A 14,254-nucleotide genomic window follows, 5' to 3' on the forward strand; every position below is an offset into this window, starting at 1 on the left:
CTGAGAGACTTTTAGTTGAATATTAATAAATATTTTAACATTTTGCAGACAGCTTAGACAATATATCATGATTTTCTTCCACTGCTTATTTAAGACTTGTTGATCATCTGTCCTTTCATGTAGATGAGGTTTAGTATACACTTCACCAGCAGATGGCGCACTTCGTACTTGCCTCACGCTGCAATCAAAGATAACACATAGATGAATTATGTTTCCATGTATTCTTACCATGGCAAACTTTAGTTGAATCACTCCGAATCTCCAGGGCTAGAAGGGAATTAAAAATGCTCATCTGTGGCTTTAGTTTTACATGACGGGATAAAACTGTGGACTGAGACTGAGGCTCCGCTGTGGAGGAGCATCCATCCATACAGCGCCTGTCTGTGCACAGGCTGCGCACCACATCACTCTGAAGCCCGAGGAGCAGCAGCTGGTCTCCGACATGGCTAAAGAAGGAGCAGATATGACGGAGGAAACCGAGTACATGATAGACAGAAATGTTGGCAAAGAAACGGAGAACGTGGAGACGAGTGGCGACGCCAAAGAAATGCGAGCGGTGATCCTGGCGGGTTTTGGAGGTCTTAACAAACTCAGGGTGACCAAGAAGGCGATGCCCGAGCCTCAGGAGGGCGAAGTGAAGATCCGCGTCAAAGCCTGGTGAGTCGGATTAGATGATCAACACGTTTTACAAGTGCTTCTGGATTGTCATCTGCGCACTGACGCTTGATTCCCAGCGCATTTCTAACCAGCAGAGACGGTAAATTACGCTGCCACGAAGCTACAGGTCTTTTTCCAGTACATGAGGTTTGCTGGTCAGTCTGCCACATTCAGACATTTCAAATTACGAGACCTGTTTTATAACTGCTCTGTTTGCAGGTTATTGACTGATTGGCTCACTTCATTGCGGCTGTCAGCTGCTAAAATGGTCAAACCCACAGTTTGGGAATATTAAAGTGTATTTCTTTATTATTTAATGGAGCACGCCTGTTGAATCTGGCCTTGTGTTCACACAGGAATAGCCAGTGACTCACTGCTGGCAGTCCCTAAATCTCATAACCTCAGCTGGCATAAAATGTTTATTATACATGGAGTCAGTGGTCAGAGACAGTTCAAATGCACACTTCATCCATGAATTCAAACAAACAGTAAGGATATATATATGTATGATCTGTTGCAGTGGCTTGAATTTCTTGGACCTGATGGTACGTCAGGGGACTATTGATAATCCTCCAAAACCTCCTCTTGTGCCCGGGTTTGAATGCTCTGGAATTGTAGAGTCAGTGGGTGAAAACACAAAGGGATTTGAGGTTAGTGAAGTCACAGGTGGTTCATGTGGTCATCTGCATCAACAACACTAGAGTTGTAAACATGCGCTAAAAGTGTATTTATGAGAAATAGATGAGAATGAATCCATCATCTTTCATGTACTGTACAAATCTCTTCTGCTTTAGAGCCACATGTTTCACGTTGGTGTCAGCTAGTTACTCTGCTAACCCAGCGTGTTTCTTTCAGATAGGTGACAGAGTTATGGCTTTTGTCAATTACAATGCTTGGGCAGAAGTGGTTTGCACACCAGTGGATTTTGTCTACAAGATGCCAGAGGAAATGACTTTTGCAGAGGCTGCAGCGTTCTCCCTGAACTTTGTGGCGGCCTATATGATGCTCTTTGAGGTTGCCAATCTGCAAGAGGGGATGTCAGTGCTGGTCCATTCAGCAGGAGGTGGTGTAGTAAGTCTTTTTTTTTTTTTTTTTTGTGCAACTATTGCACTGCCAGAAAACAAGCTCAGCTGTTTCCTCACTCTCATTATAGCTGATAGTTTCCAATAAATAGAACATGTTTTTCTGTTCTGTTGTATTTCAAGTTCTATTCAATTTACTAGAATGAGTTTCCTGTGGAACATGTTTTAAAGTAGTTAAAGAAGTGAAATTCGACATTGTTCGACAACTGTTAATGTCTTATAACAAGTAATCAGAAGCATTACATGCTCACAAATCTCTGTGTTAACTGTGTCAGTGGATTGTGTTTCAGTTTTTTTCTTTTGGTACATTTGGAGTTATTCTTTCGAGTTATTCTCTGTGCTCTCACACGCGGATTCATTGTTGCAAATGTTTTTCTTTTTTCTTTATTTCTTTTCAGGGTCAAGCTGTGGCTCAGCTCTGCTCTACTGTACCTAATGTCACTGTGTTTGGCATTGCCTCGTGTTTCAAACATGCAGCCATCCGAGACTCTGTGACTCACCTGTTTGACAGAAATGTGGATTATATACAAGAAGTCAAAAAGTAAGAATGAGACGTTTGTGTTACTCAAGTTGTTAACGGTAAAATGAGATTTCAAAGCATCACCAGACAGGGAACACGCACGTGAGCTAATGTGAAAACACCGACTTTGTGTGAGGATGCAGATGTTACCTGTCGCCTTATTTGGTCTTGTGTGGTCATGGTCCCCATGGCAACTTCAGAAAGCAGCAGCAGCAGTGTGTGAAAACACAATGTGGAACAAGTGAGCCAATTAAAGCCGAGCATTGATATTCTACACATTTAATTTACAACACGGCGCACAGTCACCCAGGTAACCTTACAAAATCAACCCCTTGTACCAAATACTGCTGATGCACTATGCAACAGGTTACCTGTAGTTATGCTGCAAAGTTCAGAGCTTTTTATAAAAATGTTGCGAAGTATTTTAATGTTTATGTGAAAATCACTTAGCTTTAGCAGTAATTTACAGTATTTGTGGTGTACTGTTAAGTAAACCAAAGTAGGTATACCATACTTACAGTAATATGTTGAGTATATTACTTATGTGGTTCATATTTGTCATATTATAATACACAGAAATGTAAATATCATGCTTTCTTGCTTTCTAAATCCATATCAGCAATGGAAGTGGATTAATGTGCCTTTCATCTCTCTGGCCCACACATTCCTCTTAGGATCAAGAGCAAAGTACAATTAAATTAGTCTTTTTACAAAAGGCAAAAACCATGGGAATCACAAGACCACCAAGCAGTCTAGCCAAGCAGGTGTTCAGGGCCACAAGGCAGAAAGTAAAAAAAAATGATGGTCCCCCTCGGTAATAACATGCCTTTCATTCTTTCATAATTGTACTGTATCTTTAATGAGGCTCATTATGGTAAAATTATTGTCTGATTGATTCTGTGTGCAGTAGGAACTCGAAGTTTTTGTTACATCATTTAAAATGTGTTACTTAGGAGGAGTAATGTGGGCTTTGGCAAACATCAATAATCTCTTTATAAGAAAACTGTGGGCAGAGTCAAACAAAAACGTGGGTTGTACTGTATTATGCTGCAATCTTTCCTCAGAGTAATACTTCAGAGAATAAGTGCTCATCGCTTATGAATCTATGATAAATTGAAAAACGAAGGCTGAACGTAAGGACTAACAGAGCACATTTAGATTTAGTGCATAAAATCAGTAAAGCAGCCTTAGAATATATCTGGATGGTGTTTCTGCTTCATCACAACATGGTCAGTAGAGCTGAAACAGTCAATGAATCAATCAGTGGATAAACAAACTACTCATCTGATATTATTTAGGGATGCAACTCGTGAATCCACTGAATGTGATTAGTTGTTTCCCCTATAAAATATAAAAAAATAATGTCAAGCTTAGTTACTGTATATTTTAAAGTGTTTTAACATAATAAATAGAAAAGAATATATCTGCAGATCCACTGTTAACGGAGAAAACTATTACCAAGTTTAGACTACTGTGATATATTAATTGAAATGGTTACTTTCTTAGTGAGCGTCACCTTTTCTTGGTATTTCAGGATTTCTCCACAGGGAGTTGACATCCTGTTGGACTGTCTGTGTGGGGAGAACACAGGGAAAGGACTGAGTCTGCTGAAACCACTGGGGACTTATATCCTCTACGGTGAGCACAATACTCTTGGTTTTGCTGTTTGCTAATGGGAAATAAGAAGCTTTGCAGTGTGTTAGTCAAATGTTTGCTGATTTGCTTCAAACTGTAGTTGGTTCAGCAGTGAAAGCAATAGCTGCGCATTTTAGGAAGTGCACTTCTACATTCAGCTTTTTTTGCCAGGAGTTTGATGACAGGATCAATACCATTCTTCTCTGTGTCCAGCCCTTTATGCTTGACTTAAAGTTCTCATCCAACTCATGGCAGTAAAGAAAAAAGACCTCTTTCCAGTTTTGAGGAACTACCCTCTTAAACACAGGTCTTGAATTCATGCAGCGTGGTGACAGGTGGACTGGATGTGAAGCTCACTTGAATAAAACATGCCTGCAAATTAAATGTATTGTCCTCCACAGCTACCATTTTTATCTCATCTCTGGTAATTACTTCACTTCCTATCCAATCTCATGAATCAAGTAACAGCATTAGGAGGAGATTTATTCATTAGTTTTACTTATTCTGAATGTGTGCAAAGGCATGCTTTATTTATATAAGGGTCTAAAGGTGACAGCTGTTTCTCACCCACCTCACCCATCTGTTAATGACCACTAACTTCTGTCCAGCTTTTTGCACAGAATACAGAAATCCTGTTATTGTTGTTTTTTATTTCAGGTGCTTCAAACATGGTGACTGGGGAAACAAAGAGTTTCTTCAGCTTTGCAAAATCTGTGAGTCAGAGATGCAGTCTGTCATCAGCATTTGAAGGAAACACTAACCTTTTACTATCCAGTGAACACATTTTCAAGGCCAGCGAAAATGTGTTCACAGACGATTGAGTCACTCATGTTTCTGCTTATTGTTTTCTCCAGTGGTGGCAGGTGGAGAAGGTGAACCCAATAAAACTATACGAGGAGAACAAAGTCATAGCTGGATTCTCACTGCTCAACTTGCTCTTCAAACAAGGGAGGTGTAGTCTTGTGAAATCAGTGATGGACAAACTCTTGTGTCTCTACGAACAAAAAAAGATCAAGCCGGTAGTGGATTCCCTGTGGGCGTTGGAGGAGGTAAGAGCCTGCGGAGATCTGAGGCTTTAAGACAGTAAAGTCAGTCGTGATCAAATTAAAAATGATCACAGTGGTAACATACAGAAAGATTTAAGAAAACAGTTTCTGCAGACATTTTGGACAGTAAATAATCTGTTCTTTGTCACTGCTGGTTTCTGTGGGACATTGTCAGCTGTTGTTGGACATTCTTCCACAGATGGTGGGTAGGTTGCATCTTCCTGTTCCACAATGATTTCACACCCACACAAAACCCAACAGGCCATACATCAATCACTTCATTCACTTTCAATTTGTACTAAATGTGGTTATTCTAATTAAGCTAACCTGGCCTAATCACAACATTTACATTTTTGGCTTTGGATCAGCTCACAAGAAACAGGAGCCTTTTACCTTCTTCTAGTTTGTTGTGTCCGGCTCAGTTGTTTGATGGAAGGTTGTGGAAATCATCTTTAAATCAATCAGAAAATAATGTGACAGAATCCCAGTGAATCACAGTTTCTTCATAGAGTTTGGTGACCTTGTGCAAAAATGCTGAACATGAAGTATTGTAAATTGCTGAAGGTTTATGTTAGCAGCGAGCGATGCTGCCACCGCTGTTGAGTCAAATGGTGAAAGCTGTTTTCTCTGCGACAGGGTTTTATCTCAGTAAAACTACATCTTATGGCACAAGACTCAAGTTATAGTTCCTCATAAAGCTGTATCTGAAAGCGATTTCTGGTTCCAGTCAGTGTTATCACTTGGAATTTCTTTCACACCCCCAAATGCTCTGAAACGAGGCAGCACAGCTCATTCTGAGCTTTCTCTCCACAGTCAGACAGAAAATATGTTGATCAAACGATTTTTGTCTTTGGAGTTTCATTTCTCATGGGAACCTTCTCCAGTACTGTTGTCATTAAACTTTGGCAGATCGCTCAGGCCATTCACTGAAACCATCGCCCATGAAGAATCTCATTAGAGGGGAGGATGGCGTGGGATGTGGTGTCAGGGGCACAGTCTGTCTCATTTGGAAGGAGAATTCAGAGGGCGTTAGTTTATATGTTGACCATACCAACCTTTTTTTCTGGAATGAAAATTGAACGTAATATGAAAGGATACCTGACTACCAACAGTTTCAGTGAGGAAAATAGGAATTTGTGTGACATGCTGTCTAAAAAAATAAAAATGTGAACCTATGTACATGTCGTAGCAGTTACTGATCTTTGTATTTCACCCTCTGTCTCCTCTTTGCTGCAAATTTCTGTTTATCAGCAAGATGCTGGACAAGTTTATGACCTGATTTTGTTCTTGGCTTCATTACCTCTTTTCCTTTTAACAAATGAATGCTTATAATAAATGGCTTCCAGACAAAGAAGCACATTCAGTTGTGGTTTGTAATGAGAAAACAATGTATTAGATCCCGAGGATGTTTAGTGATGCGTGGATTTTTCTTTGCACAGTGATTCAGATGAGCTGTTTCACAGTTGATAGTTTTAACCTGCTGAGTAAGTTGTTGTACAGAAAAACTGTCATTCCAGTGGATTTTAAAATACATATATAATGGAAACTGTTGCCTCTTGATGCCAACATAAGGAGTTTGTCAATGTAGTTTTGAAGCCTCAGTCAGTGTACAGCACAGTATTGCTTCAACCACTGCATTATGATTGGGTATTCATGCAAATTATTGCAAATAACAAACCATGCAGACGCTACGTTGACTCTGCCGTGATGTGATCACAGGGACGCTGCCGTGTGTAGAGAAGAATATAATCATACTTGATCCACATCTCTCCCTCCACCACCACCCTACTTGTAGTAATCAGACTGTGAATGATTGACAGTGTTTACCCAGCAGTTTCACTGGATGATGTTTTTTTTTTATTTATTTGAACATAACATCAGCTCATAAAACATATTGTAGTGTTTTTTATTGTGTTTCTTCAGACTCCCTGTTGGCAGAACTTGCTTTGAGGAGTCACTCATGGTTCAGTCTGTCCACAATTTTAGACTTTTTTTATTTTGAAATGAAACATTAATTATTATTTTTAACTATGTAATGTTCATTTTTATTATTGTGATTTGTGCTTTCATACACTGCTTAAATGTTATGTTTTCAAACTGTAGTCTGGTGATAAGGAGAGGAGAAGCAGGGAGATGATGTGTTAGAATAATGTTTCTAATTTGCAGAGGTTTTTAATAATATTACTATATTCTATACCTAATTATAATACTTTACTACAAATACTGTACAGTTAATTTATACTCACATAAATAAAACTCATGGATGATGCATCTTTTTATAAAAGTATGAAAAAGTGAACAATAAAATAATTTGTTTTTTGTGTCTAATTTTACTAAAATAGTTTAAGAAGTAATTGTTCCATCTACTGTAGGAAGCTGCAAAAACATTTATTCATGTCAGTTTATTGTTATTAGAGCCCTTCTGCTCTGCCAGTCTAAAGTAGGTTAATCCTCCACAAAGTACAGCCCAAATTGTTGATGCAATTGAAAGTAAAATGAAACACTGTATTATTGTGCCTGTTATAAGGAGTTTAGTTATTGTCCAGCAGGGTGAGGTTGTTTAAATAAACTACACAGACCACGATGAAGCAAGAACCTATTATTTAATTCACTAAATCAAAACCCCAAATTAAAATGTTTGAATGGATAAGCCCAGCTATACATTAAAGTTTAATTTGCTTGTCATTTTAAAAAAATAGTTTTTATATGATATATCTCACAGTTATTGTCTATACATTCAGTTAGTAAGTTGATTAAGGTAATTGTTGTGTTTTATTCTCAGGTAAAAGAGGCCATGCAGAGAATTCATGACAGAGGCAACATAGGAAAACTCATTCTGGATGTCGAGAAGTCTCCCACCCCTTTGGTAACATTAGCATTTATTTTAGCTTGTTTTTTTCCTACTTTACTTTCATGAATGAATTTATTACAAATCATCAACACACAGCACTGAAGAAGGTCGACCTTAGAGCTGAAGGTTGAGCTTTAGTTGGTTTTTAGTTATGTTTATATTTATATACTGGATTTACAATCTTAACAACACATGCTACAGGACTTTATATATATTTTACATTTTATACTTTCAATAACTTCCCAACCTTAGCTGTTTAGATGACACCTTGTAGTATATATTCCCACAGCTAATTTGCTGGGTGACTTACTGTGTGGCATTTGTTGTTGGTGTATAGTTACATTTGACATTACTGATGCTTTCTGTACATTTTCATGTTAACTCAGGGTCATTGGGAGGCAGTGAGTAGGATTTCCTCCTGTTTTAGATCAGTTGTTGCCATGGTGATCCCAACATCAGACCTAATAAAACTATTGCATGTATAGATATGCTCATAAAGCACACAGCCCTTCATATAGCTGCCCATTAGCACAGGGCACATATGCACATTTACTGTACCGTTTGATGTCGACTCCCAGTCATTTTCACCTCTTTCTTTCTGCGTGGGTAGACCAGTTTACCGTTAATGATAACAAAATAATATTTCTCACTAGATGGCCAGCGACAGCACAGAGACCAGTGAAGCAGGAGAGGAAGAGGAGGAGCCCGAGGGAGATAATGACAGCAAGGAGCGAATGCCTTTCATCCATTAGAACCCATAAACTGCAACATGCCTAGAGACTGGAGGGGCTGCACAGATTCACCACAGGGGGACACATCCATAGTGTTGTGCAGTGTGTGTGTGTGTGTGTGTGTGTGTGTGTGTGTGTGTGTGTGTGTGTATGCATGTGCTCTATGCATGTATGCATGAATGTATGTGTGTGTTAGTGCCTCTTGTCTGTTACCTATTGTTTGTCAGTAGATTGGTCAAGCAAATGTTTTAGGTAAACTAAAGACTAACAACATGTTTGACACCTACACAGTTTCTCAAGTGCATTTCTCAAAATAGTATTATTATTATTAGTAATATTTTTTTCTTCACTGTATTATAAAGTAATGTTATGCCAGCCAATAATGTGAATAGGTTTGTGTCAGTTTTACACTTTCTTGAATTGCCACCAGTTTAATGAATTAGCAACAGACTGAATAAGCTTTCAACTCGCTAACTTGTGATTATTACTCTAAAATTAGAGGCCTTAAAAATCAATTTATAAAAGCACGTGTCATATAGGTCAACAAGCTTAGCATGTCTAAACTTTCCATAAGATAGAAAAAAAAAACATGTAGTTTAATTCACACCTGTCCTCAATGGTGACAGTTATAGAAAATTACCCCAATGTTTTCACGTTTCTGACCAAGAAAGTTAAATCACTTTCTCATGTTCCAGTAATAATGTGTAAACCAGGAGAGGTAGACAAGTCTGTGTGTATTTGCATGATCTTTTATTCTTATTATGAGATCACCAGTGCCTTTGAGCTACAAACGAGTGTTTGATACTTGAAATGGTCTCCTCGTGAGAAGTTCACTTTGAACAAACTAACAAAAAAAGGTATTTTTAGTTGGAATATGTAAATGGATATTCTTTGAAAAACTTTCTGACCTGATGTTACAATTTGTAGTAAGATAAATCTGTTTATTTGGCAACAACAACATATTTTCCCACTAAACTGTATGTTCAAAAAATGTCCTAAAATACGTACATGATACAGAACAAAAGACAGGGTTACATTTATCTTCAGGTAATGGAAATATAATCAGAAAAAATGTTCAAGACATCAGATTTGTAAAACTTTATGAATACATGTAAATACAAAAAAAGGACATTCTGGGTTTTCTTGGGAGGATCGTGGAATAGCCCAGCTGCAGTTCAAGGTTTGAGGAGTCTCTGCTTTGCTTGATCGACCAAAGTTGTTTACTTGCTGGTGCCTCACATCATCAAAAGTGCCATAAGCTCCAAGATAAATAATTTTTACAGTGAGCAGGTGTATAAAGATAGGATGAGTTAGAATTGAGCAACACCATGTTTGACTTTATGTAAGAATAGTTATACACTCCCATTCAGATGACCGATTTAAATTTAAGTCACAACAAACTGAATTATTAGTTCAGTTTTCATTATTTATTTGGCCTTGCATATTTAATGTATTTACTATTCGCTTTTCAACTGACTCAAAATTCATTTACAGTATGCATCAAAAAGTATTTTCTCAATATAGAAAGAATAAAATCAGTGGATGTTTCCTAATCATTAGACTTTAAGAAATTAAAACTGGGCAACAGCAAAACTAACTGGAGTAAATAAAGAACGGTGAACCATAGGGAGACTGTGTTAACAGGTGGATTAAAGTGATGAATCATTTTAGAAATTCATTTCTGGGCTTGGAAATAGTGAAGAGTGATGATGTTTAGATGCTTTGAAAATACATCTCAGTTTTGATGCCTTCAGTGTCGGGTCTAATTGTGTATATGTGTGAGCACCTGAGAGCAAGAGTGTGTGCATGTTTTGAGTGTGTGTCTGTGTGTGTGTTTGTGTGTATATGCCCTTGTAAAAACAACAAAAAAAATTTGTTAAAAAAAGTGTTTGGCATTGTAGTGTGTTCACAAAGTTCCTTCTAAACTATGGTTTTCCTGTGTACGTATATTTTTGTCACATTTTGTTGTGTACTATCTTTGAGTACAACTCTGTTTACTTGAATAAATTTATCTGCAAAGTTGTGTTTTAGTTCAACTGATATCAGTTGTTCCCATGTGACAAAATGTCCTTTTGTTGTTTTTTTAGACTTATAAAATCAGTGAAGAATAGTAGCTTCTGATTAGATTCCAATCATGCATACATTATTCAATTCAGCTTCATGAAAAGTAAAGGTAAAGAACACCACGCTTAACCACAGGCTAAAAAATATGATGGGTTGCAACTTTATGAAGAGTGCTTTGTGTTGTTTTTCAGTACCAGTTACATTTTATAATCTGAAATACTGTTTCCAGTATACTGCACATTCTGACTAATTCCTCGGTTTGGCACAAGATGGCAACAAAGTGAGGAATTCTCAAATTCTACCCATGATAGAAACAAATATTTTGTTTTAGTGCACTAAATGTGTGTCTCACAGGAAAAAATACCAACATACTGGCGAGTAATTAAACACTGCTCCAACAATTCTCAATTATGCAACTGTTGACCTTTGCAAAGACACTCCAGTCAGTATAGTTTGAATGAATTCATGCAGTCAGAGCAGCTGCAAGTTGGGTTTTTATTTATGATCATATGCATCCTAATGGTCATTATCATCTCGTACCCACACTCAGGCTCTGGTGTTAGTTTTGGGTGTTACGTCTCCTTCCAGGTGGAAAGAAAGTTATGTTATAACAGCGCACATGAATTCAATAGTAATATTATCAATTCACACATATTTGTAATAAAAATAAAGATATAGTTCTATAATTTGCTAGAGAACAAACTATGTTAAAAGGGTCATACCATATAGTATCGCATGCAACTCTTATAGAGAAACTTCGTGTGCTGCTTTTTGAAGTTGTATTACTAAATTCAGCTCACATGCTCAAGGTTGTGTCTTATTTAGCCCCCTACCCCAAACCTCTCCTGTCAGTGTACAGCATCTCACTCTAAAAATAACTTTGTCTGGACCAGCAGTGGACGCCGGACTCCCCTGAGTCTAATAGCAGTTTTACTTACTACTCTACTATGTAAATGTAGCACAACATTTTTAGTTAGTTTGTTTTAATGACACACTTTATTGGTCCATGATAATCAGACTAATACAACTTAGTGTCCATGAATTCTGTGTTTCAGTCCTGGGTGGTGTCATCTGACAATTTACACAAAGTTTCCAAAACTGACACGTGATGGGACGAGATGAAGAACGTGCTGTAATAGCAAAGTTGTGAAAAAATTAATTTCCAGTTTGTTTGTGAAATGAAAGCTTAGGACACGTTTTTCCTAAGTAAATATTTATCAAAAGTCAGACAAGGAAATTGTTGTTTACCATTTCACCCTCACCTCCGCCTGATGTTTGGACAAAAACAAACTGTTTGAGCCAGTGCAGGGTGAGTACCCAGAACCCAGAAAGGCATACAGAGGGCCAGTATATATTGAGCCGCCTGCAGTGTTGTTGGTTCCTTTTGCAGACGTACAAGGTGTGCTACTGTGTCCTGTCCCGTAGGATCCACTGGCCTCAGACATGGCTCGTCTGGCCTTCCTCGTTCTCTGCTTCTCTTTGCTCCACTTCAGCTCCAGCCGTCCTTCTCGCATCCGAAAGGCTGTGTTGCCTCGTCAATCTGGAGGTAACTATACACATCACATGCAGTTCAGCTAGAATATGCTCTGGTCCAACGCTTCTTTGACCATTTTTTTCTTGTCTCTTCACTGAGATGCAGCTGGAGATGACGATGATGTGAAGTCCCAGATTGAGAGGTTGTGGCAAGAAGTGAATTCACTGAAAGAGATGCAGGCATTGCAGACAGGTACAGCTTTCACTCTGTCAGCCATATAGTTTAGTTGTAGATGATGTTTTGATAAACACCAATATGGTATAAATATTGTTAATGTGTATCTGACTCATCTCAGTGCTGCTTGGAAATGATCTCATTGAGATGTAAAACAGATTGTTGACAAAGCTGAGAGAAACTGATATTGTTGTAAATAGATTTTTTATATCTTGGTGTGATGAGTGTCCAGCAGAGGTCAGTAAAGTAAAAGGTTAAACAACAAAGGAGGAGGAACATTTGAAACGTAATTACAAAAAGTTTCTTTAAGCCCCCTTTCCTTCTTGGCTCATTTGTCATCGTTCATAAACATTCTTACCCATGAGATACTGAATATGACTGTAGTTCAATGAAATTAGTAAGTAAAAGTAGTATTATAATATATTTTCCTGTTGCACAAGTTTGAACGTATGGTACTTTACAATTCAATTCCCTGATTAAGTAACAGCGTTGTGTTTTTTCAGTCTGTCTCCGTGGCATCAAAGCTCACAGGAAGTGTTATCTTACAAGTGAGGAACCCAAACACTACCACGAAGCAAATGAAGACTGCATTGCACAAGGGGGAACACTTGCAACGCCACGGGATTTGATGGAAAACAATGAACTGAGAGACTACGCAAAGAGGAGTGTGCCGGGCTCCAAGGACTTCTGGATCGGTGTGGCAGACATAGTGAAAGAAGGCCAGTATGTTGATGTCAACAGTCTGCCAGTCAGCTACTTCAACTGGGACCGCTCCAAGAAGCAGCCCACAGGAACGAAGAGGGAGAGCTGTGTTGCTCTTTCAGTGGTTGCCCAAGGAAAGTGGTATGATGAGGTGTGTCGCACCCTGAAAAAGTACATCTGTGAATATGTCATTCCATGAAGTGAATGTAGCTGTTGGCAACTCACTCAATCATTTATGTGGGTCATTAATTAAAAGTGGTAAATATGTGCCAATTCATGATGAAAACACAACTTGTTATTTTATTAAAAGTTGAATCTGTGTGATAATTAGCTTCTTAATTCACCTTAAATACATCAAGTATTACCTGGGGCCATGTTTATCTGATTTTATCTCCACAGATTCAGGCAATGACTGAATATAATCCATGAGATTTATATTATATTATTATATATTACTAACAATAAAAAAGACTCATAAAATGAGAATTATATGCAACCTAGAGTTTCTGCAGAGACAGACTGTTATCAGACCCTTTGAGGTGAAATGTGCATTCTCCTGCTGCTCCTGTACTATGTGTGAACGTTTCACTAAATTTAACAAGCTAAGACAAAAGTGTTATTTTAGCTGCAGTGGCTCACGGTCATCCAGTACTCAGGGAGGACATCACAACTAAGTGGCACACACATGACTTCTCATGGCTCAGGGGTTAAGATACCGAACTGCAACGTCCTCTGGTTCCATTGTGGCTGGTGGTCTCTGCGGAGTCTCTCTTCTCCACATTTACATCTCTTCACTTCTTTGATACCTGATACAATCTGTCCCAGACTGCCACAGTAATTTCAAATTCAATAGAAACCCTGGTTAATATTATAAGATCAGAATACTATGGTTATATGATCAGATAATAAAGTGAATCCCACCTGACTACCATTACAATGTGGGTTGATGCTGTACTGTGGTGTAATATATTTCTTTATTATTATTATTGTTGTTGTTGTTGTTGTTGTTGTTGTTTAATGATCAATCAATAACCAAACAGTCACCTAGAGGCACCAAGCCTCTGGGACAGTTGAACAATGCTCTATACATTTGATAGCATTTTCTTTACACTGGTTTTATGCAACAATTATTATATTATATTGAGGTCTCTAATAGTCTCTAATAGAATTAAACATTAAAATATAATAGTTTTTATAATTAATTTTATTTAAACGTGTGGTGATTCAGTTAAATTCTGCAGATATCCATCGTGAAAAC

At 38.0% G+C, this 14,254-nt stretch overlaps 2 protein-coding genes across 3 annotated transcripts; both read left to right on the plus strand.

Moving 5' to 3' along the window:
• Positions 1-223: 223 nt before the first annotated feature.
• vat1l (vesicle amine transport 1-like) lies at positions 224-8,589 on the plus strand. Its single transcript, XM_026378739.1, has 9 exons — positions 224-657; positions 1,178-1,307; positions 1,513-1,728; positions 2,138-2,280; positions 3,794-3,897; positions 4,552-4,607; positions 4,749-4,943; positions 7,723-7,806; positions 8,445-8,589. The coding sequence occupies exons 1-9, from the start codon at positions 443-445 to the stop codon at positions 8,541-8,543; spliced, it is 1,242 nt and encodes a 413-aa protein (XP_026234524.1). The 5' UTR covers positions 224-442; the 3' UTR covers positions 8,544-8,589.
• A 3,317-nt stretch (positions 8,590-11,906) lies between these two features.
• clec3a (C-type lectin domain family 3, member A) lies at positions 11,907-13,921 on the plus strand. Of its 2 annotated transcripts, none has more exons than XM_026377740.1 (3): positions 11,907-12,132; positions 12,220-12,312; positions 12,798-13,921. In XM_026377740.1, exons 1-3 carry the CDS (start codon positions 12,030-12,032, stop codon positions 13,193-13,195), a joined length of 594 nt encoding a protein of 197 aa, XP_026233525.1. In that variant the 5' UTR covers positions 11,907-12,029; the 3' UTR covers positions 13,196-13,921. The 2 variants fall into 2 exon arrangements, with proteins under 2 accessions (XP_026233525.1, XP_026233526.1); XM_026377741.1 differs by having other exon boundaries at positions 11,913-12,132; positions 12,226-12,312.
• Positions 13,922-14,254: the final 333 nt, after the last annotated feature.

Source organism: Anabas testudineus, chromosome 3, assembly GCF_900324465.2.
Source record: "Anabas testudineus chromosome 3, fAnaTes1.2, whole genome shotgun sequence".
Classification (NCBI taxonomy): domain Eukaryota; kingdom Metazoa; phylum Chordata; class Actinopteri; order Anabantiformes; family Anabantidae; genus Anabas; species Anabas testudineus.

What these genes read in the sequence shown, in the direction of transcription:
- vat1l (XM_026378739.1), top strand. Translation starts at nt 443, where the DNA reads ATGGCTAAAGAAGGAGCAGATATGACGGAGGAAACCGAGTACATGATA. An exon ending in AAGATCCGCGTCAAAGCCTG is followed by an intron (nt 658 to 1,177) that starts GTGAGTCGGATT and finishes GATCTGTTGCAG; the next exon opens with TGGCTTGAATTTCTTGGACC. An exon ending in AAAACACAAAGGGATTTGAG is followed by an intron (nt 1,308 to 1,512) that starts GTTAGTGAAGTC and finishes TGTTTCTTTCAG; the next exon opens with ATAGGTGACAGAGTTATGGC.
- clec3a (XM_026377740.1), top strand. Translation starts at nt 12,030, where the DNA reads ATGGCTCGTCTGGCCTTCCTCGTTCTCTGCTTCTCTTTGCTCCACTTC. An exon ending in GTTGCCTCGTCAATCTGGAG is followed by an intron (nt 12,133 to 12,219) that starts GTAACTATACAC and finishes CTCTTCACTGAG; the next exon opens with ATGCAGCTGGAGATGACGAT. An exon ending in GATGCAGGCATTGCAGACAG is followed by an intron (nt 12,313 to 12,797) that starts GTACAGCTTTCA and finishes GTGTTTTTTCAG; the next exon opens with TCTGTCTCCGTGGCATCAAA.